Source organism: Chelonia mydas, chromosome 21, assembly GCF_015237465.2.
Source record: "Chelonia mydas isolate rCheMyd1 chromosome 21, rCheMyd1.pri.v2, whole genome shotgun sequence".
Classification (NCBI taxonomy): Eukaryota; Metazoa; Chordata; order Testudines; family Cheloniidae; genus Chelonia; species Chelonia mydas.
The window spans coordinates 13832347-13859376 of record NC_051261.2 but is presented as its reverse complement, the minus strand read 5'-3'; the positions used below and the strand labels follow the sequence as shown (position 1 = coordinate 13859376).

General features: G+C 58.1%; 1 protein-coding gene across 9 annotated transcripts in view; it reads left to right on the top strand.

Annotated features, from left to right (window-relative positions):
* The first annotated feature begins 1660 nt into the window (after window positions 1-1660).
* The window catches only part of LOC102938060 (alpha-1,6-mannosyl-glycoprotein 4-beta-N-acetylglucosaminyltransferase), a 33625-nt gene continuing 8255 nt past the window's right edge, over window positions 1661-27030 (top strand). The window contains exons 1-3 of one of the 9 annotated variants that reach the window (XM_037885213.2): window positions 7006-7101; window positions 16526-16720; window positions 26001-26164. In XM_037885213.2, the coding sequence (XP_037741141.1) occupies window positions 26063-26164 (102 nt within the window). In that variant the 5' untranslated portion in view covers window positions 7006-7101; window positions 16526-16720; window positions 26001-26062. Of the gene's footprint in view, window positions 2053-6960; window positions 7102-7864; window positions 8177-8765; window positions 8941-11936; window positions 12137-16525; window positions 16721-18030; window positions 18786-23177; window positions 24056-26000; window positions 26165-27030 lie in introns of those variants that run through there. The other 8 variants (XM_037885211.2, XM_043533517.1, XM_027831731.3 and 5 more) reach the window with 8 other exon arrangements.

Genomic DNA, 27030 nt, shown 5'->3' with positions numbered 1-27030 from the left:
CAGTGACTGGTGAATCGGGCTCATGTTTATTTACATAACTGTAGGGGAAAAAAAGTGTTTGCCCAGCCGCTCTGAACGAGGGCAGAGCAGCTGGGCAGCAGCAGGAACAGGACGTGAAACTGTATCTGGTGCCCATGCCAGAGCTGGGAGGCCACCTGTGAGATTCAGCTCCCTGCCCAGTCCAAGGCTCCAGCCCTGCCCTGTGATGCTGAGCTGGGGCAGCAGGCAGGCGGGCCGAGTGCTGGGGATAAAGGGCCGTAGAGCTGAGCCCCATCTCTCAGCAGGCTGGCCCTGCCCATGCCCTACTGTCTAGTCTCATTCCCAGCCCATCACTGGCTGGCCCCAGCCTCCATGACTCAACGTGCCAGCCGCTGGGGCTCCCCCCCATCCCAGACTCAGCAACCGCCCTGGCCCTCAGCAGCCGTTTGCCTCTCCTGAGCTCCGCCCCAGGCCTCCTGGCCGCGCCCCTCAGGCTGCCCTCTGCTCCGGGCCAGCCACACACTTGTCCCCCCCTTCGGCCAAGCCCTACAGGGTGCAGCTAGCCCCTAACAATTCTCCTTCCTCGCTCAGCTCCTCCGTCCCCTGGCTCTTTCCAGCGGCGTTCCCATACTGAAGGGCCTAGGCCGGCAGAGGGGCGTCCAGAGGACGGGCCGAGGCCTGCAGAGCCCAGGGTCCCCGGCTCCCCCCGGCACGGCTCCCCTTCGGGCTAACCCTGCAGAGACATGTTGGCAGCCCGGAGAGATAAAGGCTGTTTGCGTTGCCGTTCTGCCAGCAGCTCAATTTCCCGGGAGGGTGAAAGCCCTTGGCCAGGTACCCTGCCCGGCCATGCCAGGTACCCTGCCAGGCCATGCCTATGAGCAAACAGAGCACGGCTGGGGAGACCCAGACAGTGCTAGGGGCAGGCGGGGAGGGGAGCAGAGTGGAGAGGGGACAAGGAAGGGAGAGAAAGGGCATGAATGAAGGCAGGGGTGGAGGGGCAGAGGGGAGAGGTGAGGCAAGCAGGGTGCTGGCGGGGGACAGAGACGGGGGGAAGGGAGGGGTGGGGGTCCCCGGGAATGACATGCAGACAAAAGCTCCCACTGAGGAATCTGCTGCTGTTGCCTAGCCAATAGCTGGGAGACCCACAGTGCAGGGATGGGGTGTGCAGTGGGCAGAGGGGGTTGTGCAGTGATATGGGGTGTAGCAGACAAGGGGGCTGTAGAGGGGGCTGTGCAGTGAGTTGGGGTGTAGCAGGCGGGAGGGGCTGTGGAGGGGCAGAGGGGGCTGTGCAGTGAGATGGGATGTAGCAGGCAGGAGGGGCTGTGCAGTGAGATGGGGTGTAGCAGACAAGGGGGCTGTGGAGGGGCAGAGTAGCCTTTGCCTGGCAGACGGAGCCCAGCTCCTAGGTCTGTGGGGCCATGCTGGGCTGTCCACCTGCGTGCCCCAGGGCTCACCTCCCTGCCGTGGGTGGTGGCTGGCCAGGGGTCTGTCCTGGGCCTTAACCAGGTGTGACAGAATACAGCCCTGTGTTCGCACCCTACGCACGCTTGCACTAATGTCAGTGCAAGGGACGCCTTGTGGTGGGTCAGTTCAAAACTCATCGTTTGCTGATCAATAATCTGACGGCCACATGCACGGAGCGGCGTGACCTGCTAAACACCAGCTGAGCTCACGGCTAGGAGTATGTTGTGCAGAGAAGTCTGGGGAGTGGTGGAACCAGTTCCTCGGAGACAAAGAGCGAGCTGACACCTCAGCCAGGTGTAAACAAGACTGATGGATTGCTACCTGCTAAGTGGCCGTTCTTTGGCAGGGGCAAAAAATCGACGTCGTTAGCAAAGAACCAGCATGAAGTTCCCACCCACACAGACTTCCTGGTGCCTCGCTCCCAGCGGGAAATGCTTCTCAAAGGGGGACAGGACTATACAAAGGAAGGGGCGACCCCCCAGGGACCCCTCTCTCTTTCCCTGCCCATTGCATTCACTGCACCTGAAGTGACAAAGGGGGCGTTTGTTGGATCTGGAGGAGGGGTCCTGCCCTGAAGAGACTGGTCAGTCAGGCCGCAGAAAGCACCTGGTGAGCAAACGGGGGTTTGAATCTAATAGACTGTGTTAAGTTGGGCACCAGCAGGGTTTTATCTTTATTTTTCTTTTGTAACCCTGTCTGACTTTTCTGCCTCATTGCTTGCACTCGCTTGGAATCTCTCTTTGTCCGTAATGCACTTGTTTGATGTAATCCAACGTGTTCCAGCCGTGCCTGGGTAACTCCGTTTGGGGTAACAATTTGGGTGCATATTCTTCCCTTAAAGGAATAACGGACTTAGTATATTGGTAGTGCCCAGCCAGCAGGGGGCTGGGCAGTACAGAACATGCATTTCTGGGGGGCAGTGTGTTGGGGTCACTCTGTGAGAGCCCAGGTGTGGCTGGCTGGCTGCAGCACACGCAGACATGGCTGGGAGCGATTTGCACGCTGGAGCAATGCAGGGCAAAGGGCACCCCAGGTTGCAGGGCAGGGGTGACTCGTCGGTCTGGCTGGCACCCGGGCATGTCACACCCCGACGGCTGGTTTTTGCAAGGGTCGGGGAAGGTGACTGAGCCTGCCGCCCTCTTGCTGGGGGGAGGGGAGAGACCGCAGGGCTTGGGTTCTGTGCCCACATCAGCAGGGCCCTCTGGGAGGAGCAGGGGCCTTGCGGGATGTGGATTTGGGCTGCAGCCAGGCTGGGGTTGGGACCTGGCTGCGGCTGGCTGGGGTCACCTCCCTGGTGACCTGGGACGGAGTCAAAGCAGAGACCCAGAGCTGAGAGGCCCGCGCTCACAGCTGCAGCCCCTGGGCCTTGCTGACCACCCCCTAACCCCCCAGGAAGTGCAGGGAACTGTCCCCAAGGGCAAGAAGAGCCCTGGGCGCTTTAACAAAGGCTTAAAATATGGAACAAGCTCCGGCGCTGTAAGAGCGAGAGGCCAACGGGGGCTACTCCCCGCCCTGACACCACAGCATAGCGTGACAGGTTCAGGCCCCAGCTTGGGCTTCCATGAACATGGGGAGAGGGGAGCAGCCCTGAGGGAGGAACGAATGGAACCACTTGCAGAGCTGGACCCTCTGGAGATCAGCAGGGCCCGAGGAGAGCCAGCGGGAGCCCAGCTGCGTGCGAGACCTCTGGGAGTTCAGGCAAGCTGGAGAAGAGCATTCAGCCCCGGGATGGCTCCACAGAGGCTGCTGGGGTCCCGGGGAGGGAGAAAGTAAAAAAGAGAAGAGGGATCCATTCCTGGGCATTACAGAGCAGCGGGTTTAACCTGGGCCCTGCAGAGGGGGCTGGCTGCAGGCTGCACAGCCCCATTGCTTGCACTCCAGCAGCTCCCCACTCCCTATGGGGAACGGCGGGGCCCACTACAGCAGGGGCCTGGCTGGCGAGACAGCTCAGGGAAAGGCCACAGAGAGCAGGGGCTGCTCGGAACAAAGTCTGCTCGAGCCGCTTCCCGTCTGGCTTTGAAGAGCGAATGGGTTACCAGGGCAAAGGAAAAGCAAATCCCTGCCTGGCAGGGAGGGTTGGCGAGTGTTTGGACAGTGCTTTAAGCATGAGAGGCGCCAGCTAGATGCCAGGTACTGGTGGGACTTACAGCCTAGTCCACGTTCTAAGGGCTTTGCTAGGGAGCTCGGCCCTCAGTGTGTTCCCAGTGCACCTGTCGCCTTGCTGGTTAGCTGTGCCTGCATTTCCCCGCACCCAGCCACGGGGGGCTGCCCGGAGGGGCGTGGCTCTACATTGGCTCGGCCACCGTTGCATGTGAAAATGTAGCCCCCGCTAGCTGCGCTTGCCACCCCACCGTCCTTGTTTTCAGATGGGGAAACCGAGGCACGGACAGGTGAAGGGCCTCGTTTTCAAACCGCCTCACCGTTACGTGGGCAAACAGACGCATGCAATTGTGAGTCTGATTTGCACCCACTGGGGAACGTACCTTGGGACTCAGGCAGGAGTGCCGGAAGGGCGGCTAGCCCCGTCCACACACCCTGGCTCTGCCACGGCTCCAGTGCTGGCTCCAGAACACTAACGCGCTCAGAGCTAGGGCAGGTATGTCTGTCTGAGCTGGGAACGCCAGGGCCAGGTAGACACCCGTGCTACCAAACGGCCTGAAAACACATGATGGCTCAGTGGGGGTGGAATCGAGATGGCTCCCCCAGGGGTCTGTTCTGGGCACTGCTGGCGGGATTGAGAGGCCGGGGAGGAGAATGTTGCCTTCTGCCCTGAAAGCTGGTTCTTGACTGAGGTCCCCAAGCGTTTCCGTGCGTCTGTCTGCCAATGGCTCCGCCTACGGGAGGAGTCCCTGCAACGGGCCTTTGCTCACCGTGATTCCGGAGCTGCGCAGGCTCCAGCTGCCCTCCGAAGAGGCTGCAGGTTGGTTCATGTCCCTGGGGGGGGTCAATGTGAAATCTCCCAGTGGAGGTCTGGAAGCCCAGCGAATGTGTGCCAAGCAGTAGTATGCTGGCTACACGGGTTCCAGCCCACCCGCATGCCCTGAGCACCTCGCGGTCGGGCGTGAAGCAATGGCACCCAGACGTGTGACTAGAAGGCGAATGTCACGTCGGGCGATAATTAAAGGCTCGCGTAACAGCTAGCCTGGCCCGCTGTAAACACCAACCTAGCGCAGCCCCCTTCACGGCCTTAGCGGAGCATCATCTTACACTTCTCGGGCACGTCTCCGACCTCTGATCAGACCCGTCTGGCAAGCAGCTTCGGCGCACCCCATCTCCGGTGTCCTGTGTCAGCCTCCCCCTGGGGCGGTGCAGGGTACGGCCACCCAGCGAGCACGGCTCCAAGCCTGGATCAACCGGCCGGGTAGACTGTTGGGCGTGGCCCGGACCCCGGGCTCTGAGACGCTTCCCACCCACCAGGTGTCAGCTATTTTTAGCCCCACCAGTGGGGGAGCTGGGCTCGGAGACTCGCTTCGGTGGGGGTTTTTTGCCGTGTCGACACAAACTCAGTTATAAGAGCTGCTCCCTTTGATCTCACCCACCTGGCCACTGTCACAGCTTCTCTCTAATGGCCCTTTGGGCCATAGCCTCCAAAGGTATTTGGACTCCTAATGGCCATGGAACCAATGGGAGTTGGGCACCTAAATCCCATGGAGGATCTAGGCTTTTGTTCTCATGGTCACAAATTAATCCGAATTTAGCCGTCTGTCTGCCTTCCTTTGGTGTTTAAAGGGACAGGGCCCCTTCTCATGGTGGGCATTTGTCTGAACACTGACTCGCCTCTGATGAGTTATTGACGGATTAGCACAGGGTGCAGGGAGGACTCCCAGTGCCTTTAGAGGACGGGATAAGCCATCAGTCTCACCAGGAAAACAGGTGAGAGAAACTATAAAGGGAGATTTAGTGCAGAGAAATAGGAAGTGGAGCCCGTAAGAAGGGATAAAATCAAACATCCGATTAGCAGAGGGGAGAATCAGATTTGCCCCCCTGCGGTGTGAATCTCCCCCTCGAGCCAAATGCTGGATTGGGGCAGTGACGCCCGCCCAGGACCGCTGGCACAGGGGTCCATCTCTGCCTGGGTCCATGCCCTCCGCACTGTTCCTAATGATGGAGCAATTCCAGCTCCATCAATCCAGGGGACTCTTTACCTGCCCTTTTATGACAGGCCTTAATGCGGGTCACCCAGAGGCAGGGGATCTGTGCGGACGTTCAGTGACTCGAATGGAACTGGCAGGTCAGAAGGGTGAGAGCAGCTGGACTCTGGCTCAGGATAGAGCACGCCCAAGGGCACCGCCCTACCGTGCTGCGGGCCGGATTCAGTTCTATCCCAGCTGTGTGAAGGCCTCGTTCAGTGACATGATTCTGCGTTTACACGGCCACAACAGAGCAGGAGCAGGCCCCAAAGCTCTTCTCATGGAAGCGTGTTGTCCCTTTAAGATTGAAATCCACACCAGTGAACATCACTCTCCCCCTCCCTTCGGGTAACCGGAGATGGCTCCATTGTAAAGTAATGCCGATGCCAAACGAGTTTGTTCCACTGCCTTGCCCTAGAAACACACACCGTGTGTCCATCATGGTGCTGGCTCCTGGCTGCTTATGGGTGCCCTGAAAGGGCTGGAGGTTTTATGGCAGTGGAGTCTCCCCCGTTAGAGCTTCGCTCCCCGGCCTTCCAGGTCTGGGGCATTTTTTGGCTTTAAAACGGCAAGCGAAATGCAAAGCCTCCATTTCCGTAGCATCAGGCAGTGCTCAAGAGGGGCTCTCTCACCGACGTGCTTATAGGCCGTGCCCGTTCCTGGGGGGGGTTTCCCGAACCCAGCAAAAGGAAAAGCAGCGCTGGGGAGCTGGAAGGGGTTTGTGGGAACCACCTGTTTGCTGGCGGACGAGAGGTGTTTGATTGACGCGGCCGTGCCGTTAGAGTCAGGTGACCCACCTTACACGCTGGGCTCAGGCCACGTCCACACTGCCCCATTTCAGCCACTGGGCTGGCTGTGCCAGTGCAGACCCCGCAGTGTGGACAGGGTAGACCCCTGCCAGGGGCAGTTTGCACCCCGTTGCCCTGCCTGCACCAGTGGGCCTGCCGGTTGCTCTGCCCCTACCGACAGATTATAACCCGGGCTTTGTGTCTCCTGCAGTCCATCGCGGCATTCACCCTCTGCTGAACCGTGCCCCAGGCTTTCGCAGTTCATTGAACACTGTTGCTAGCCCTGGCCGTGTGGAAGGAGGGCTGCCCCGGGCCGAAATGGCCACCTCGCGGCTCTTCTGTGGCCAGTGGGACCGAAGCCACCTGCTTCCCACAGGAAAGAAGCCCATTCTCCGGGTTCCACAGTTAGGAAATTCCAGGGAGGCAAATCTATGGCATGCCCCTCCGGTCAGTCAGGGGGCCCTGGCCGGGGCTCCTGAGGAGAGATGTTCCAAGCCCCCGGGTTGGGGTCTCTCCGGGCCCTGTGGAGCAGATACAGCCCTGGGCAGGCTACAACGTGCAGCTGTGAAGTACGTTCAGCTGCCATCTTGCACTGAAAGCGGAATCTCACACACACACACACACAAACACTGAATCCAGGAAGTCCCAACCCACCCAGCGGCTGGGCAAGCGACTGCTCCAGTCCTGAGCACACTGTTCAAAGTTGAACGACCACGAGGACAGCGGCAGAGCCCTTCCGGGTGAGTCTACGTTTCCAGCAGTAACAGGGCGAGACCGCTGCCCGGCAGTGACAAAACGCCACTCCAGGGGCTGGCACTGGGGTGGGTTTAAGCAGCCAGCCACCCTTGCACTCTGATTTCCGGCCTTGGTGGGGACAGGGCAAAGTCACCGCTGAGCAGCCGTAGCTGCAGCGGGCGGAGGGGAGGGGGGGTGTCGGTCTGCAACCCCACGGGGAAGGTGCTGCGGGGAGCAGGGAGGAGAGCTGGCGGGCCAGGGCCCCTCCGTTTGTCTGGGACTTGGTGGGTGAGGGGCGGGGGGAGATTGTCCCCTGGCTTTTGTCTGAAGTGAGCCTCACTAGGTGGGAACGGGAAGCCGCCTCATATTTGTGTTTGGCCTTTCGGGGGCAGAGTTTTTAAGCTCACTCAGGTCCCGTGTAGGCACCAAACTCCGATTGTCCAAGGAGCAGCGTGGCGGACGCATGTTGGCAACGCACTGGACAATTTGGCCCCAGCTGTGGTGCTGAGCCACCTTGAAAGTCTGTCCTTACAGGGGGCGGGCCAGGCATTGTGCCCCTGGCCCAGTGCTTGGAGCAGCCTGCCACAGGGAGGGGTGACAGCACGGCGAGGGGGTTATTTTCCTTATTTTCCTCACGGCGTCGGGTGCGGGGTGTCGAGGGGTGACCCCGCCTGGCCGAAGCCCTAGTATAAACACTGTTAGACCAGTCTATGCTGAATATACACACAGGCTACATTGAGGATACACACAGGCTATACCGAGTATGCTAGGGGGACTGGAATAAGCTAGCCCATACACGTGGTTTGCTGGTCTCGGCTGTGTCTGCATGAGAAAGACTTTGCCCCTGGAGTGTACCAGCAAAGCACCCCTCTGGTGGAGCTGGCCTCTGAAGGCGAGGGAGCAGGGCAGCCATCCCAGGCTGGTTTCCAGCCCCTGTCACCGTCACACCCGCCTCAGCATTTTCAAGTCCCTGGGGGCCATCGGGGAGGCTGGCCCCAGCTGAGCTCCTGGAGAAGGCTGCTATCTTGGCTGACGCACCAGGGACCGAACCGGGGCCCTCCAGCGCCAGGAGCATAGCCGGTAAGGTTGTGTACACACTACCACTTACTGCGGTATAACCTGTGGCTCGGGGGGTGAATAGGCCCCCCCCCGAGCAACGCAAGTTTCAGCGCCCTAAGTGCCGGGGTAGCCAGTGCGACGTCGCTCGCGGGGGCCGGAGTAAGGAAGTGATGGGCGAGCTCTCCCCCGTCCGCTTCGAGCCTGCAGTAGCAGCTGCATGGGTGTAAGCTCGGCCGTGTACCACGGAGAACGGAGCTAAGGAATCAAGCCTCCCTTGGCAGGGGCTGTAACACCCCCAGTCCTGTGGATCAGCACTGAGGGGCACCCCCGTAACACACACTCACCCGTGGGTTACCCTCCGTCCTGCTGGCAGCTGCCAGCCCAGGGCCAGATCCCGCTGGGGCAGTTACCCACTTAGCCTCGGCTTCCCCACAGCCAAGCCTCACCCCGGGGTCCCTCTCCTCCGGCCCAAGCAGGGAGCTGTCCCTCTGCTGAGCAGGCCCTGGCCTTTGCTGGAGTGGGGATGGGACGGCCCAGACCCAGCTGCCTCGCACACAAAGCCCTCTCTCCCCCAGGACTAACCCGGTGAGTGGATCTGTGCACAGCAGCTGCAGTCAGATTCTCCGCCAATGTGAGCCGTGAGCCCCGGCTCGGGGTGGGGCTTGTGCAGGAGGAAAGCAGAGGCACTGGGCACAGGGAAGCGAAAGGGCGAACTAGGAGAATAACACGGGAGCTCCGGCGTTCGGCGGCTTCCTTCCCTGGGGGAGCCGGCTCAGCCAGACGAAGTAAGTCCTTTCCCTCCAGCTGTCCTCCTGGGGGGCTTTCCCGTGGGCACTGGCTAGGAGCCACATGCCGCCAGGCTGTGAAACCATCACCAAGGGAAAGGAAGCACTAGAGAAGGGAGTGGTTCTGTCCCTGCCCCTGCCCGGCCCCCCTGACCTGCTGCCAGGCACAGCCAGGGCTGGCCCATCGGGGGCCCTAAGCAGGAACATTTTGCTCCCCCCCCCATTTTAAAACAGGCAAGTTCTTACAATAAAAAGTGAATAGGGGACCCCTGGAGCTGCTTAGGGCAGGTCTGTGCTACCGCTTAAGTCGATCGAACTTACCTCGCCCAGGGATGTGAAGCGCCCCCCCCCCAGCAATGCAAGTTTCACGCCAGAGTAATTATGCCGATGGGAGACTGGCTGCAGCTGTGCCGGGAAGGGTCGACTGGCCGTTCGTCGGCTCATGCCTCGCGCCGGCCCTGCTGCCGGGGCTTTGACGTGGTTTCCCCTCTGAGCCATTTGGGGCAGAGCATGGTGCAGCCAAGCCCTGGGTTGGCTGGGGGAGGCTCAGGCGGCAGCAGGGAGATGCTGACGGCGTAACAGTCCCACGCCCCGAGCACCCATCATCCCCTTCCGTGGTGACGTCCGTGGGTGATTTCCCCCCTCGGCCCACCAGGGAGCAGGGCGATCCCCCCTCCCCGCTCCTCTGCACGCCCACGCGGGGAGGAGACGCAGGAGCCAGGCCTCGCGGCACACTCAGCCCTGAGGGAGCAACGCAGCCCTGACCATGCAGCCCCGGCTGGTCTTTAATGACCTCTTTCAGGGGGGCCGGAGGGGGGCAACGGCCAGCCCTGTGCACCTGCCCCCTCTCCCCTCGCTTGGAGCCCGGGCTTGGGAGAGGTTGATGCTGCGCCATCCCGCGGCTTGATGGCTGACTCAGACCCTGATCTGACCTGCAGTCAACTCTTGGTTATAAGACAGTTTTCAGAGTAACAGCCGTGTTAGTCTGTATTCGCAAAAAGAAAAGGAGGACTTGTGGCACCTTAGAGACTAACCAATTTATCTGAGCATAAGCTTTCGTGAGCTACAGCTCACTTCATCGGATGCATCATGAATGCATCCGATGAAGTGAGCTGTAGCTCACGAAAGCTTATGCTCAAATAAATTGGTTAGTCTCTAAGGTGCCACAAGTCCTCCTTTTCTTTTTGGTTATAAGAGAGGCACCACCAGCCATTTACAAGCTGCTCAGCGTGGAGGAAGGGGATTGGTCGGGTTCTACCCCCACAATCATTCCCCTGGTCCTTTGTTGCCCTGGCACAGGCCTATTTCCCTGTGTCTTTCAAGGTTTCTTTTCTTTCTTGTTTTCTTCTTTCTTTGTCTTCTTTCTTTCTTTTTGTTTCTTTTCCCTGTTGCTTTGAAAGAGCCACACACGCACACAACAGGACCAGGGGACAGACTAGGACAACAAGGGGTGGAAACTGAGGCAGACGACCCAGAGGATTGCTAAAAAACCCTTCGGACAGAGCACTCTTTGGATCAGAGGCATGATTGGTGACACCCACGTACATGGTGTCCCTTTACATTAGCTGAGCCCGCCCACCCTTCCCATTTTGGGAGTGAACACCCCAACCTTTGCTCGCCCCTGCCTAATCCCGCTGCCTCACACTCCTCCCCCGTCCCAGCTCGTTAATCACAGTGTGATTCCCTCGCCAGCACCGCTGTCTCTGCATCCCCCTCTGTTAGGCCGGAAGCTCTTCAGGGCAGGGAGCGTCTGTACTCTGTGCCTTGTCGAACTCCCACGCTTTCATCACGAGTCCCCTGTCACGCCAGGCCCCTTGGGAGAGCGTCAGCAGCAGGAATTGAACTGGTGGCCTCCAGCTCTAAACCTAGGAGTTGCTGCTAAGAATCCGGCTGTGGGCTCTGGCTGCACACACCCCACCTAGCAAGGGCTGCGGGTTACACGTGCAATATTTGGTGGTGTTCTTAACACCTCAGCTCATGAGGTCGTGTGATTAGGAGCGTGATGGGGTGGGACTCTCCACTCTGGCACCTCCTGCCAGCTGTCGTGGGAATTAGCACTTCTCGCCAGGGTTCCCCCTTCTGGCGGTGCCTCACCACCGTCACTTCTGCGCTGGGACCCACGTCACTCCCAGGACCGCGACGTTCTCTTCAGTGACACAGCCCTCCGGCTGTGCTGTATTCTGTGCTCCCCCTTTCCAGGGGAATGTCACAGTCTCTTAGTCCAGCCACTTCCTCAGTGATGAGTGAGTGTGCGGGGGGGACCCGGGCCCACCCACTACACTGGGTCCCATCCCAGGGACCCTGTAGATGGCTGCTGCTTGCAGTACCCCCTCCGACTCCAGTAGATTTCCCTGGGCCACTTCCCTGTGGCCTCTTTGCCCTTGTCTCAGGGCCTCAGCCTGCAGCCTGCCAGGAGCTGCCTTGAGCTCCCTACGTCTCTGCCTGCAAAGCTGCTCTATCTAGGGTGCTTGCTCCCTTCAGCCTGCCAGGCAGCTTGTCCTCCTCAGGCTCCAGGGAGTGACTGAAGCTGCCCTGTGTTCAGCAGCCCTTCTTATATGGGCCAGCCCGGCCCTGATTGGCTACTCTTCACAGCCCTTCTCTGATTGGCCACCTCCTGCGCAGCCTCCCAAGGGCTCTATTAACCCCTTAGAGCCCAGTGTGGGGCAAGCGCCCCATCACAGAGACTCTCAGCTTCTCCTTTCAAAGAAAAGTAAGTTTCTAGCCCTCCCAGTTGTGTTGAAAGGCCCCAAAAGGTGACCCCTAAACCCAAAAGCACCTAAAACATATCAGGCTGGATCTAAAAATCCTGTGGTTTTTTTTTTTTGAAGCCAAGCTCACCATTTTTCTGGGGACGTGGCTCGTAGTTTTGAAAGCTTGGGGCTAACACCGCACTAACAATGGGAGCCAGGGGCTGTCGTCTCTTCTGGTGTGCACACTCGCTCGAGGCCCGATAAAAAGTACCGATGCTGGGGTTAGGCTGTGCCCGCCCCACTGACGTCACTCCCAGGCACTGTTCATGTCTAACATCTCGTCAAGGTGAAGGAAGGCAGGAGAACTGGGCCCCATCCGGCCTGACTTCCTGCACTGCTCTGGTGCAGCAGCCTCCTTTACAAAGGCAGCAAGGAAGTGGGAGGGAGCGGAGTCTGTGGGATTTCCTCCTGCTTGCTGTGGGGGTGGCAGCCACAGCCAGCTCGAGGTACGTTACCGGCTGGGAGCCCTGGCAAATACCCACCTGCAATTCCCTCCCAAGCCCTCCTGCCCCAGAAATCCTCCTGCTCACCTGCTTCCCCAGCCCCTCTGCAGTGGTGCTCACTCCTAGCGCTGGCATGCAAGGCCCCAGGCAGCCCCACTCCTGCCTTTCTCGAGCTCCACACTTCTCTCCACCCATCTGGCATGATGGCCCCAGGCTCGTCCCAGCTCACCCCGGCACCAGCACCTCTTCCCTGACCTGCTCTCAGGTGCCTTCTGCCTCTCAAATGCCCTTTCCCTGTAAGCCCTTCTCTTCTGCTGCCCCCTGCCAAAAGACAGGAAATGATCCGTCATCTGACTGTCTCCAAGCTAACCTTCCTGTCCCATCCTTTGGTATTTTGTCGTCTTTCGTCCGTGCATTGCCTATTCAAAGTGTGAGTTCCTTGTAGAAGGGGCCTTGTCTCCATCCCTGTCTGCTGAGTGCCTGGGACTCCGCACTAATAATGGGAGCCAGGGGCTGCCTTCTCTTCCGGCCTGCACACACCGCTCGCTGCTGTGGCCCGCTCCTGCACGAGCCTTGCTCGCTGCAGTGCTCTTCCACTGCTGAACTCTCCGCTTCCCCTGGGAGGTGGAGCAGGCTGCGTCTGATGGATGGACAGGGAAGCCTGAGGCAGAGAGGTTAGGGGGACTCGCTCAAGGCCGTCCCCGAGGCCTTTGCTTATTACAGACCATCTGGCTGCTAGCACAACCCTGCGCAAGGGAGCGGCTCTCATGGTGGGCTTACTCCCTTGTCCCCCCTGCTGATTGCTCGTGGATCGGGTCTCTTCATCAGACTGGTCGGGATTAAGACCCACATTCTCACAGGTAGGTATGCGCCCAAATCCTATTGCTTTCAATGGGATTTAGGTGCCGAAATACTTTTGAGAATGTGGGCCTAAAGCACTGGCACAGGTCTCCACTGCGACAGGAGAGGTGGACACAAGTCTTGCTGCGGGTTACTCTTTTTATCTCTGGTGTCCCCTCCCCACGCAGCCTCGCCAGCTAGGGGATCGGTTCCTCGCAGCCAGTTTGCTGGGCGTGGGCCCAGCGCTGTGTGAGCAGCACAGCAGATCCGTGAAAGCAGACGCAGCCGTCTAGAAATGGGAAAAAACCCAACACTAATGCCACATTCTGGCTGCCCAGTGAGCATCCCAGTAAGCTAAGAAGGGAGGAAGTTAGGGTTCCAACACTGAAAGGTTACCTCAGCCATTCCATGCACGCAGGAGAATTTATTGTTTTAGGGGACATACCAGCAAGTTAAGTGTGTAAGGAAAACATCTTAGTACAATGTTGGTGCAAAAAAATTTAATGTTTGAAAATTTGGACATTCAGAGTTCAAGTCCCCCAAACAACCTTAACTCTGCCCCTGCCCAGCACCAATGACCCTGTGGCTAAATTCTCCAGACCCGTTTATACCCTCGTCCCATATCTGTTTTTCCGGCATTTCCAATATGAGCTCTGTGTCTCCGCCCTGGCATCCCGCGTGCTACTTAGAAAGACGAGGCACATGGGGGTATTTTGCAATTCTTCCGTCTGCTAAGTACAAAGAAAGGGGTTGGATTCATCTGCAGCTGTATCTACAACTACAGGGCTGCCTTCGGGGGTTCAGACCGGTGCTCTTGGGAAAATCCGTGCAGCTATCGCCATAATGCCTCAGCAGGGGACAGAGGCCCAGATTCACCAAGGGACGTAGGCATTGCAACTGGGATTTTGGCCCTTGTGGTGGCTCTGCACCAGAGTGCCTGGAAGAGATGTGTTCAGAGCAGCATTGCAGTACCTGGGACAATGCACTCTGAGATATGCTATCTGTTCTGCACAGCATAGGTGGACCGCTTGTACTCCGCCACAGACTTCCCTCCGTTCACCCCCCCTTTACGAGCCTGCTATTCTTTGTACCTAGACCAAAGTCCTGATCCTGCCCAATCCCATGTGCTTATTGCAATCAAGATTAATAGGTTTCACAGCGGGGACCGTTGTGATCAGCTAGGATACGCCTAGGCCACAATAAAACACCTGCGTCACAGCCATGGCTGGCTTGAGCGAAAAATTCCAGTGTAAACGTACGGGCTCGGGCTGGAGCCCCACACCTGAAACCCCTCGAGAGGGGGAGGGTCTCAGACCCCGGGCTCCTGCCGGAACCTTAATGTCTACACTGCTATTTTTAGACCCGCAACCTGAGCTCGGTGAGCCCAAGTCAATTAACAGGGGCTCTGTGCTGCAGGTTTTTGATTGCAGTGTAGTCAGACCCAAAATCTGACCTCCTGTCTAACACAGGCCAGGGAACTTCCCCAGAATCGTCCCTAGAGCAGAGGTTTTAGAAAAACATCCAACATTGATTTTAAAATGGTCAGTGATGGTGAATCCACCGTGGCCCTCGGTCCAGTGGTTAATGACTCTCACTGTTAAAATTTTACACCTTATTTCCACTCTGAACGTGTCTAGCTTCAACTTCCAGCCATTGGGTTGGGTTAGACTGTCCTCTGCTAGACTGTAGAGCCCCTGGTTAAATATTTGGTCCCCAAGAAACCCTGGAGCTGACGGAAGAGATGGCCAGGGGCTTGCTCAAGTTCCCAGCCCTCCTCCACGTCTCAGAACTCCTCCCTGGACCCGTCACAGTCCTTTGTGAAGAACACGTCTAGGCTGCCAAACAAACCCCCCCCCCCCCCACCCCCCGACAGGTTGCCATGTCACTCAGCCATCCAGGAAGCCAAGGTGTCTACCCGCACTGGGGAACAAAGTCTCTCTGCTGTGCATGGTAGCAGCACGTAGGACAAGATTCATGGTGACGCGCGCCGTGGATACGGGGCACTTGTCTAACGGGACCCTGTTGCCTGCTGGTTTTGGCCAAGGGGTTGTATCCTGTTGCCCATGTCCTCTGCACTGGAGGAAGTCACAGGTTCCAACAGTGAAAGGTTACCTCAGCCATTCCATGCACCCAGGAGAATTTATTGTTTTAGGAGACATACAGGATTTGACAGCATGTTTGGGGGGGAGGGATAGCTCAGTGGTTTGAGCATTGGCCTGCTAAACCCAGGGTTGTGAGTTCAATCCTTGAGGGGGCCATTTAGGGCTCTGGGGCAAAAATTGGGGATTGGTCCTGCTTTGAGCAGGGGGTTGGACTAGATGACCTCCTGAGGTCCCTTCCAACCCTGATATTCTGTGATTCTATGAAGTCCCCACAGGCTCTGGCGACACCCTGTCACGTTTGTCTGCTCCGGTAAACAGCTCGGTACGCCTGGCGCTTGCCACGTCACCTGTCCACTCCCCAGGTGCTGGGTACCGTTAGCGGGCAGGCACCTGGCCAGAGGGCTCAGCGGACACGGGATTCTCTTTGAGAACCAGGTCCTACCTGTTGTTCTGCATCGGAACCAGGCCTCCCTAAGGGTGTTTGTGTAACCAGGCGGGCCAGGCCTGGCTGTCCTCGGTGCGGCAGGGTATCCCACAGTGCGTTGCCCTGCATGCTGCCGGTGCTGCCCTGAGTGCCCGGCTGCCAGGCGCTCTGTCCCCTGCCGAGGCACCATGGGATAGCTGCCTGCGTCTCCCTGCAGTGCGTCAATCCGAACGCAGCCAGGCAGCGTTGTAGGTCCAGGTGCACGGATTGAACCGACGCAGGGCTGAGCTGTGGGAAAGCGTCGGGCTCCTGTCGCCAGGCCGGCTGAGAGAGCTGGGGCCTGGTTACAAAAGCAAAGCACGACGGAATGCTTGTCTACACGGGGAAATGGACTGGCCTAGCCCTAGGGGAAGAATTAGTCTGTTATAGATGGGCGGGTCAGTTTCCCTGTGTTGTCAAGCCTTTGTAGTGCACAAGTGCCGTACGCACAAAGACTCAATTGTGGAGTTAATGACCCAGCAACGCTCATTAGCTATTGTGCTCATTTACGCGCCTTAGAGCCCGGAAACGTCAGCTCACCCGTAAGCTGCACCGACAGGCTGCGTCTGCAGTGGGAGTGACCCCCGGTGTGGGTTCTTGCCTTCGAGTTCTCAATCTATCTGCAAACCCTGTGGTGACAGGGGAGTTACGGATGCTTAGCAGCACTTTGTACCCTTCCAGAGCAGGCAGGTTGGCAGCCAAAGTCGATCTGAGGATCAGAAAGAATAACTTGGCCACACAAGATAATGCACCAAGCCAGGCCATTATAAGCTCCCGGCCTGGTCTCCGCGCTTTGTGCTGCGTCCCCCACCCTGCTCTCCCTGCTGCGTGTCTGCGATATGCACCAGGCCCGAATTTTAAAAACAGGACACTTCAGGGCAGCTGTATCTCCGGACCCCTTTGGTCAAACGAGCCCGGGGTGGCCCCACCGAGCTGAACTAGCCTCTGATCCGGCATGCCAGATTTCACTCTTCCTGTGCATTTCAGAGCACTTTGAAACGTTGCCTTTGCAAAGGAACGCTGCTCCAGCCTGCGGCGCTCGGCCCGCTCCTGCTGGCACGCTGGAGCTGTCGCACTCACGTGCACCCCTCGGACAACCAAACCCAAAGGCTCCTCACGGCTGACCCACGGGGTTTTGACGGCCAGCTGAGACGAGGGGCAGCGCAGCGATAGAAGCTGTGTGTGAGTACTCTCTCTAGTTTTCCCCTAGCTCTGGGCAAAAAAAGGGTAGTCAGAACCAGCAGCTTTTAAAACAAGGTCACGGCATGGGGGCAGAATCTCGAGAACCCCCGTACCAAATGCCCCCAGTTTCCAGTGCTAACGCTCTCTGGGCTCTCCGCTGGCCCAGCAGTTCTCTGGCCAGTTTGACGACGTGTGCGGATTTTAGTGCACTTAAAAAAATCGTCTCTCCACAGAAGGCTCGGTGCAACCTTACTGATGGTGCTGCAAGAGCATCCCATAATAACATTACTGGCCCCCCCCTTTTACCAGAGTCTGTTGACCTCAAGTACCCCGTGACCCGGCTTCTCTTCGCCATGGTCTCAATCAATAAAGCCCAAGCTAGGGTGGCTGCTTTGCGGGGCTGGATTCCAGAATTAGCCCAGAAATGCAGTGGCCAAGGTGAGAAAACGAAGCCAGACCTTTTTATTTTAAATCCCCAAGTTAATCAGTAAGGCAACAATCAACTTGCATTGTGCTACCTCACTAGGGTGACCAGACAGCAAGGCTGAAAAATCGGGACGGGGTTGGGGGTAATAGGAGACTATATAAGACAAAGCCTGCAATAGCGGGACTGTCCCTATACAATCGGGACCGCTGGTCACCCTAGAAGTCACCGAGATCAAGGTTACCACTGCCCTGAGTCACAGCTTTAACCCCTGGTACTCCCCAGTGGGACTTTGGGCACGCTGCTAGACAACCAGGCAAAGCGCTTGTGATCTATGCATGAGTGACCGAAGACTGTTCGGTCATGGAAGGGCCTGAGCCGCCTCACTCTTGGGCGCTGATGGAAGTTGTTTTCTTTGTTTTTAATGATTTATTTTGGAAGCGCTGACAGTGTGACTTACAAATCCTTGCCGGGTAAATATCAGAAACAAAACAACCCTGACAGCAGTTAGTCGTTGTGGAAAGCAGGGGTGGCCAACCTGAGCTGGAGAAGGAGCCAGAATTTACCAATGTACATTGCCAAAGAGCCACAGGAATACGTCAGCAGCCCCCCATCCGCTCCCCTCCTCCAGCCCCCAGCGCCTCCCACCCACGGCAGCCCCGCCAATCAGTGCCTCCCCCTCCCTCCCCACGCCTCCTGCAATCAGCTGTTTCATGTGTGCAGGGGGGGGAAGGAGGGGAAGGAGTGAGGGCATGGCAGGCTCAGGGGAAGGGGCAGGGGCCTTGGGGAAGGGGGTGAAGTGGGGGCAGGGCAGGGGGTGGAGCAGTGAGCACCCCCCGGCCCACTGGAAAGCTAGCGTCTGTAGCTCCAGCCCCGGAGCCACAGGTTGGCCACCCCGGTGGAAAGAGACACTGTGTAGGAATACAGGCCGTAGACTCTCCAGAGAAGATGTGAAAATTGTTAAAAGGTCCAAGCCGAGCATTGTGTCTTGTGACCCCGGGGCTGCAGGCGTTGGAGACACAGCATTGGTCGTGTGAGTTTAACTCCAGCAGGGCTGGCGAGTTCCTGCTGTCGGTCAGGTTTCACATATCCGGACCTTTCTGTGTATTGTGAGCCCGACTTCAAAGTCTGCTGAAGTTTTTCCACTGACCTTAATGGGCTTAGGGTCAGGCCCTAAATTCCCTAGATTACTTTTTTTTTTGGTACATAAGTAAAAGGAAAAGTCTCTGGGCGAAACCCTGGTCCCACTAACGTCCATGGGCTTTTTGCCTCGGTCTGCAGTGGATGCAGGATTCATCCCTCATCGGCGGGGGTGAGACGCACCCTCCAGGTTCTTCGTTGCAAAGAGCCTGGATGTGTGCAGAAGTCAATGGCAATGAAGAGGAGCCTGCTGAGTGGCTTTCGCTCGGGACTGCTGCTAGCTGTGGGGATCCGTTCTCACTGAAAGACACCAGTGGGACTAAAGGTGCCGGCTGCCATCAGGAGCCATTACTGGGCTGGAAATGGGAGCGTCTAAGCTGGGAATCCACTCCAGTGGCAAACCCAAATACCCAGAGGAACTGGTCCTTATGCATCCTGAAGCTCCTGCCTTCTCTTTGGGGCCTGAGATGTACTGTCTGGCTCCTGGAGGGTGTCTACAAGGTAATCAGAGATGTGGCGGCAGCAGAGGGGTGATGGTAGCAGAGGGGTGACGGCAGACACAATCAGAAGGGTGACGGCAGACACAACCGGAGGGGTGACGGCAGTAGAGGGGTGACGGCAGACACAACCGGAGGGGTGACAGCAACAGAGGGGTGACGGCAGACACAATCAGAGGGGTGACGGCAGTAGAGGGGTGATGGCGGACACAATCAGAAGGGTGACGGCAGACACAATTGGAGGGGGGAGAGCAGACACAACTGGAGAGGTGATGGCACCAGAGGGGTGACTGCAGACACAACCAGAGGGGTGACAGGAGCAGAGGGGTGACGGCAGACACAATCAGAGGGGTGACGGCAGTAGAGGGCTGATGGCAGACACAATCAGAAGGGTGACGGCAGACACAATTGGAGGGGGGAGAGCAGACACAACTGGAGAGGTGATGGCACCAGAGGGGTGACTGCAGACACAACCAGAGGGGTGACAGGAGCAGAGGGGTGACGGCAGCCACAACCGGAGAGCTGACAGCAGCAGAGGGGTGACGGCAGACACAATCAGAGGGGTGACGGCAGTAGAGGGGTGATGGCAGACACAACCAGAGGGGTGACGGCAGACACACTCAGAGGGGTGACGGCAGACACAACTGGAGGGGTGACAGCAGCAGAGGGGTGACGGCAGACACAACCGGAGGGGTGATGGCAGACACATTCAGAGGGGTGACGGCAGACACAACCAGAGGGGTGACAGCAGCAGAGGGGTGACGGCAGACACAACCAGAGGGGTGACGGCAGACACACTCAGAGGGGTGACGGCAGACACAACCAGAGAGGTGACAGCAGCAGAGGGGTGACGACAGACACAATCAGAGGGGTGATGGCACCAGAGGGGTGACAGCAGACACACTCAGAGGGGTGACGGCAGACACAACTGGAGGGGTGACGGCAGACACAACCAGAGGGGTGACGGCAGACACACTCAGAGGGGTGACGGCAGACACAACCGGAGGGGTGACAGCAGCAGAGGGGCGACGGCAGACACACTCAGAGGGGCGACAGCAGCAGAGGGGTGACGGCAGACACACTCAGAGGGGTGACAGCAGACACAATCGGAGGGGCGACAGCAGCAGAGGGGTGATGGCAGACACAATCGGAGGGGCGACAGCAGCAGAGGGGTGACGGCAGACACAACCGGAGGGGTGACGGCAGTAGAGGGGTGATGGCGGACACAATTGGAGGGGTGAGAGCAGACACAACCGGAGAGGTGACAGCAGCAGAGGGGCGACGGCAGACACACTCAGAGGGGCGACAGCAGCAGAGGGGTGACGGCAGACACACTCAGAGGAGTGACAGCAGACACAATCGGAGGGGCGACAGCAGCAGAGGGGTGACGGCAGACACAATCGGAGGGGCGACAGCAGCAGAGGGGTGACGGCAGACACAACCGGAGGGGTGACGGCAGTAGAGGGGTGATGGCGGACACAATTGGAGGGGTGAGAGCAGACACAACTGGAGAGGTGACAGCAGCAGAGGGGTGACGGCAGACACAATCAGAGGGGTGACGGCAGACACACTCAGAGGGGTGACGGCAGCAGAGGGGTGACGGCAGACACACTCAGAGGGGTGACGGCAGACACACTCAGAGGGGTGACGGCAGACACAACCGGAGGGGTGACAGCAGCAGAGGGGTGACGGCAGACACAACCGGAGGGGCGACAGCAGCAGAGGGGTGACGGCAGACACACTCAGAGGGGTGACAGCAGACCTACCCAAGCTAGCTTTGCACTAGCTCGCTCCAATAACAATAGCAGTGAAGTCTCAGCAGCACGTGCTGCACCAGTGACCATCCTCCCTGGGACCCTGGCTGTGGACTCAGCCCGTGCTGCTGCCCCAGCTTCACGGCTGTCGGCACTCCTGCTAGTGAGAGCAAGGCTAGCTCGGGTCTGTGCACACTGGAAGAACTCTTGCTTGACTCGGAAAGAAGGATTGGAAGCTTTGGTGGAAGGAATGGGAGCGCTGGGAGAGCTTTCCTTGGGTGTGTGTGTATTAAATAATAATAGTCGCTAGGTCTTTCCCTCCGCAGATCCCAAAGCATTCCAGAAAGGAAGAGCAGGATCATTATCCCCATTTTACAGATGGGGAAACTGAGGCACGGAGTGACGATGTGATTTGCCCAGGGTCACCCAGCAGGCCAATGAATTACTAGGAATTAATTAATAACTAGAACTAGGAATTAAACTCAGGTTTCCCCAAGTCTCAGTCCAGTGCTCTGGCCCCTGCTGACACAAACAAGCCAATGAACTTTAAACCGTCTGAGTAAAAATACGTTCCGTTCCTGTCTCTACAGACTTCACTTCCTTGGTACCCGTGATGTGACAACCCCGCCAACTCCCCCGTCACCTAGAATGTCTTCCAGGGTAGACTAGGCCAGAATTCCTAATGGTAAAACCCTGTCTCACTCCATCAAGGTCATCCTCTCCAACCTTCCTGTGCCTCGGTTTCTCCCCTGCCCCCACAGAGGATAGTCCTCCTGGGAGAGCTCATTCCCTAATGCTCTAAGTGCTATGGACTATTTCAGCCTGGCCCTGGAGCAGATGCCAGCGGGCAGGGCTGAGAACATAATGCAAGGAGCTTTTCCTGCCCAGACCTTTCAATAATATATGAACATCGCGTAACATCATCACACTCCTTTTCATCAGTCCGGAGCTGTGAAGGAGGTAGAATCGGGGATCCTGGAGTGCAGGGAAGAGCCCCAGTTAGCCCTGCAGACCCCATCAAAGCCTCATTGTGTGTCCCCTAGCTAGGCCTGGCCCTCTAGGAGAGCGTGGTTTTGTTGATACAGGGAATTCCTTGGCAGGGTGGGGGTGGAGAGGGGATGTTTGTAAAAGAGGCTTGTTTGAGACACCTGGCTTGTTAGCTGGACCTGAATTTCAGGTTCCCAGCCTCATCTTGTCCTGACTGTTTGCATGTTCCTGGCTTCCACTGGAAGGGAAGTTACTTGGTCAGAGAGCGGAGAGCAAGGCAGGTTTGATACTCCTTCCTCTTGCATGCAGACGTCCAGGTGCAATGTCTAGGTTCCGTAACCAGAGGACAGCCTGTGGATCAAGGGAGGCCAGGAATTGCAAACTGCCCTCCAGATATGGAATTGGGCAGGCTTCCACCACAGGAGTTACCGTCTGCAACGCTGCCCGCACAGTCCCTGCGTGGAGAGGAAACCAGGGCAGAGGCAGCTTGTGGAGACTGGCCCAGGATCTGTGATTAAGTGGACAAGGAGGCAGGTGCAGCAGCTGACTCCTGAATTTACTTAGTGCATTGGACTCTTTCCCACCACCATGTCCTCTCTGTGAGAACGTCGTTTTCAGCACCTTGTCAGTGTGTGGTAACGGGCCAGCTGCGTTCTTGTGCAGGAGTGCGTGAGCAAAGGGGTGTTGAGAGCTCCGCTGTGGGGTCGCACCTCTGCCCACAGGAGCGGGATCCCTCCCCTGAATATGGGCAGCCGGTTGTTTCCTGTCTGAAAACAGGGTGCCAGTCAACCGGAGATGTCATGGTTGGTTTCCTCTGGCACAGCTCTCCAGTCAGGCTTAGAAGGACTGGCATCTTGTGAAAGGTCTCGATTCTTCTCCAGTGACTAACTGAACTTAAGGCCAATATTTGTGAAATGGGGCAGCTATTGTGGGCACCAGCTTTGAGACCCCTTGACCTGATTTCCAGAGGTGCAGAGCACCCGCAGATCATGGACTAGTGGGGCAGTTACAGGCGATGTAGGCAGGGGAGGTGCTTGGAGTTCTGTCTTTTGGGCCATTCTGCGAGAACCGGATGAGACTCTCTTGCACCTAAGTCCTGTGCTGGGGTGGGCACCTGCATGGACTTTCAAGCCCAGCATTTTGTGAGGCCCTGGTATCCTTCTTGCAGTTATCGCGGGATTGCAATAACATCACTATAGGTCCCTCAGGCCTCCAGCTCCGGAGAGCTCCCCTCTCATTGCAGGAGTCCTGGGCTGGAGGTAGGACCCCGATGACTGAGCCAACCATGTCTTATAAACTTGCACCCCCAGATCAGCTCAAAGCAGTGGGATCAACATCCACCTCCCCTCCCCTCCTGCTCTCCCCACGCACGTATACCAGTTTCCCTTCTCCCCTGCCCATCCTACTGGGTAGATCTGGACAGCATGATTCAGGATTAGTGGTAATTCTCTGCCCTTATTTTTCAGAACTGAACATTCACATCAGCAGAGGCTGGCACAGGGAATCTTCTCCCTCTGAGACGCCCTCAAAGAATTGCCCTTTCCCAAGATGGCAGCTTTCTCCCATTGCTCTCAACCATATTGCCTCCAAGGCAGGCCGTAGACAGAGGACAATGGCAGACAGTGGCCATTTTGGCAATGGGCAGTTTTTAGTGAGTTGTTTTGAAGACATCCCATCTTGATTTAAGAAACTGTCAATGATGGGGAATCCACCATGACCCGTTGGTAAATTGTTCCGATGGTTAATTGCTGTCATGGTTAACAATTTACACGTTTTCTGCAGTCTGAAATCCTACATATTTCTTTTCAAAAGCTACCCTTTGCACCGGATCTGCTCCATGCCAATTTTTGCCTAGATAGACAATGACTAAGCTGAGGGGGGGAGGGAAAAAAACAACCAAACCTGATGCCAAATGCTAACTTTCTAAAGGCCCACTTTTAAATCCGTTTCCACTCCTAAACTACTAGATTGATTTGTAAATTCTTGCAGAATTCGGCTTACGCTCCGAGTGAGTGCTGTAATTTAGAGGGTTGATGCTGTGTTCTCTGGACATAATGAACAAGCTGAGTCCTTGCTTTAAGAACACAATTCACTCAGCTTTAACTATGGACGCCACGACGGGCGCCTCCAGAACTCTTTAGACAGAAGGTGTCACAGCATGCCTGGCCCCTTTAAGGGGAGATGGACCCAGCCCACCTGGGACTAATAAGTCTGCAGGCTGTGGGGCCAGGGTGTCAGGTGATAGCTTGAAAAGCACCTGGTCTTTATAAAGGCCAGCAAGAGCTTGGTGGAGAGTGGCTGGTACCCTGATGCTGGCAGGAATTGCTGTGGTCAGGGAAGGAACCCAGCTGGCTCCCTGGTTCACAGGATGGGAGCGACAGCTGCAGGAAGTAGAAAGGTTCCTGTGGGAGGCCCTGGCTCTGCGCACGGGCTGAGGGAAGAGCTTGGAGGAGCTGGTGCCGGGCAGGGGCAGAACAGGCTCTGGTGTGGCATCCGTCCTTCCTGGGCTGGTGAGGTGTGTCGCGATACCTGGGTGAGTGAGCTCCACGCTGTTGGGATTTCGCGGCTATTGCTTTCAAGCTAGCCAGATCCACGCTAGCTGCGGTATGTCCGCATGAGCTGCGGTCGCCCCTCTGACTGCGGGATAGCCGTCCCTACTGAGGGGGGGCTATTCCTGTGCCCATCGGATCAGGCCTAGGGAGGCGTGTGCATCAAGCAATCCGAATGATGCGGCAGTGAGATTGCTTGCCCACATCTCACGCGGGTGGTACCCAAGGCCCGAGGAGGCAGTTTCCTTCATCCCATCACACACGTCTCTGCCTCGGTAGCAGCCAGCAGGTAACAGAAAGGGCAGGGTGAAGGGCTGTAATGTGTTTCGAGGGCATCTGCATCATTGCCAGAACAATTCCATAACATTTATAAGTGACTCAGCCAGTGTTGACTGGGGGCCCTGCCCATCCTCCCAAGGCAAAAGGGAAGCTAGAGAGGACTAATAAACCCTCCTGCTACCCACTAGCACCTGACTGGGGTCAGGGCAAAACTTCTGTGGGCAGGTTCGTCCGTAATTGCTCCTTAGGGGATTTCTTGCACCTTCCTCTGTCGCAGCTGGTGGTAGGAGCGCCAGGAGCCCGGGCTGGCTGGATTCATGTACTGAGCAGTTTGGGGTTCCTATTTACTGGTGGCCATCAAGTGTCGTGAGCAAGACCCCGCCATTCATATCCTTTAACCCCCGGAGACTGGGTCCAGCGCCTGGTGCGTCCAAGCGCTCGTACCTGGGCTGGGATTCGAAGCCAGCTCAGGTGGTCAGAGGGGAGCTGAGACGCCCTGGAACAGGCCCTGGGCTCCGCATAGCGTGCGAGACAGGGAACAAAACTCAGTCTGCTCTTGTGTAGCTGTCTCTCCTCGGCCCGAACCTGCCCGAGCTTTTCAGGCCAGACTCCTGCTGCAGGTCGCAGGCTGCACCTGAGGGTGCTGGGTGCTGATAGCACAAGTCACCCCCCGGCTCTGAAATTCCAGGTATCACTTGAGAAGAGAGCCAAGGACGACAAAAGCCAGATCATCAAAGGCTTTAGAGTGCACCTGGGAAGCCAGGAGGTCAGAGCCACCCCAGGGTGTGCTCCTTTCACCCGTGTCTGCAGGCGTGTTCTGCAGTAGCTGATGTTTCCTCGTGACCTTCAGGTGCAGCCCCCTAGACAAGTCGCTTTATTTATCTGGCGGAGCCCAGGAGCGGCTGTGCACCGTACACATGGATCCGTGCCTACAGATCTTCCAGCGCTCAGGGCCGTGATCGGATCTGGCGGTGGCACTGCCCCAGAGCTCTCATGGACCGGGGTTTGTGGGACATCTCACCATTGGAGTTGGGGGGGGGAGGAGAGAGAGCCTCCCCCTTCAAATATGCTCTAGACCAGTGGGTGGTGCACCCATCTGCCCTGAATGCTGTTTATATGCTCAGGTACTTCGCAGCCCTCCTCCCCCAGCCCAAGGAGGCAGTCAAGTATTCGCCTCCGATGAAGTGAGCTGTAGCACGATGCTCAAATTGGTTAGTCTCTAAGGTGCCACAAGTCCTCCTGTTCTTTTTGCGGATACAGACTAACACGGCTGCCCCTCTGAAACCAAGTATTCGCCTGTCCATTTGACAAATTAGTCAAGAGAGCTAATGTCAGGTGGCAGAACTGAATATGGCAGATCCGAAGTTTATCCAGGAATTCAGCCTGTTTGTGGCGGTTTCTTCCTGGCCCCTGCAGAGCCAGCAAACACCCCCAGCTCCCTGCCGGGCCCCTCGCCCTCAGGGCTGGCCTGTGCCACGCAGCTCCAGGCTCGTCACGGGAGCTGGTGAGAGCCGCTTGGGACCCCGGCTCTCTGCACCATGAGAGCCGAGGCGCTGGCTGTCTGCTCAGCAGCCCTCCCTGCCCTGCTCCCCGAGCAGGCCGCGCTGCTCCAAACCGTGCCTCTCATGTGCTCTCGCCTCTCCCCCGAAGGAGCCCGGCTGAAACTGGCAACGCCCCCAGGAGCCAGCCCCTGCCCGCGGAGCCCGGCTGCCATGAGATGCTTCCCAAAGCGCTTGCTCGCCACTGCCCTGATGCTCCTGGCTCTGCTCCTGTTCCTCAGCACCCGCCTGCAGTGCCCGGAGGACCCTCTGGTGGTGAGTACCAGGCTGGGCTGGGCGGAGACTTCGCCTCTGCCTGCCCCTCTGCTCCCGAACTGCTGTGCCAGCATCCCTTCCCCTCCCCTGCCCCAGGGCTGCCCTCCCCTCACTCTGGGGTCTGGGCTCCCCTGGCCCTGCCCCAGGCTGCCCCGCATCCCTTCCCCGGCCCTCCCCTTGCCCTGCCCCACGGGCTGCCCCACATCCCCAGCCCCCACTCTGGGGTCTGTGCTCCCCTGGCCCCGCCCCAGGCTGCCCTGCATCCCTTCCCTGTCCCTCCCCTTGCCCTGCCCCACGGGCTGCCCCACATCCCCTCTCCTCACTCTGGGGTCTGGGCTCCCCTGGCCCTGCCCCAGGCTGCGCCGCATCCCTTCCCCGGCCCTCCCCTTGCCCTGCCCCACGGGGTGCCCCACATCCCCAGCCCCCACTCTGGGGTCTGTGCTCCCCTGGCCCCGCCCCAGGCTGCCCTGCATCCCTTCCCCGTCCCTCCCCTTGCCCTGCCCCACGGGCTTTCCCGCATCCCCTCCCCTCACTCTGGGGTCTGTGCTCCCCTTGCCCTGCCCCACGGGCTGCCCCACATCCCCAGCCCCCACTCTGGGGTCTGTGCTCCCCTGGCCCCGCCCCAGGCTGCCCTGCATCCCTTCCCTGTCCCTCCCCTTGCCCTGCCCCACGGGCTGCCCCACATCCCCTCTCCTCACTCTGGGGTCTGGGCTCCCCTGGCCCTGCCCCAGGCTGTCCCGCATCCCTTCCCCGTCCCTCCCCTTGCCCTGCCCCACGGGCTGCCCCACATCCCCTCTCCTCACTCTGGGGTCTGGGCTCCCCTGGCTCTGCCCCAGGCTGTCCTGCATCCCTTCCCCGTCCCTCCC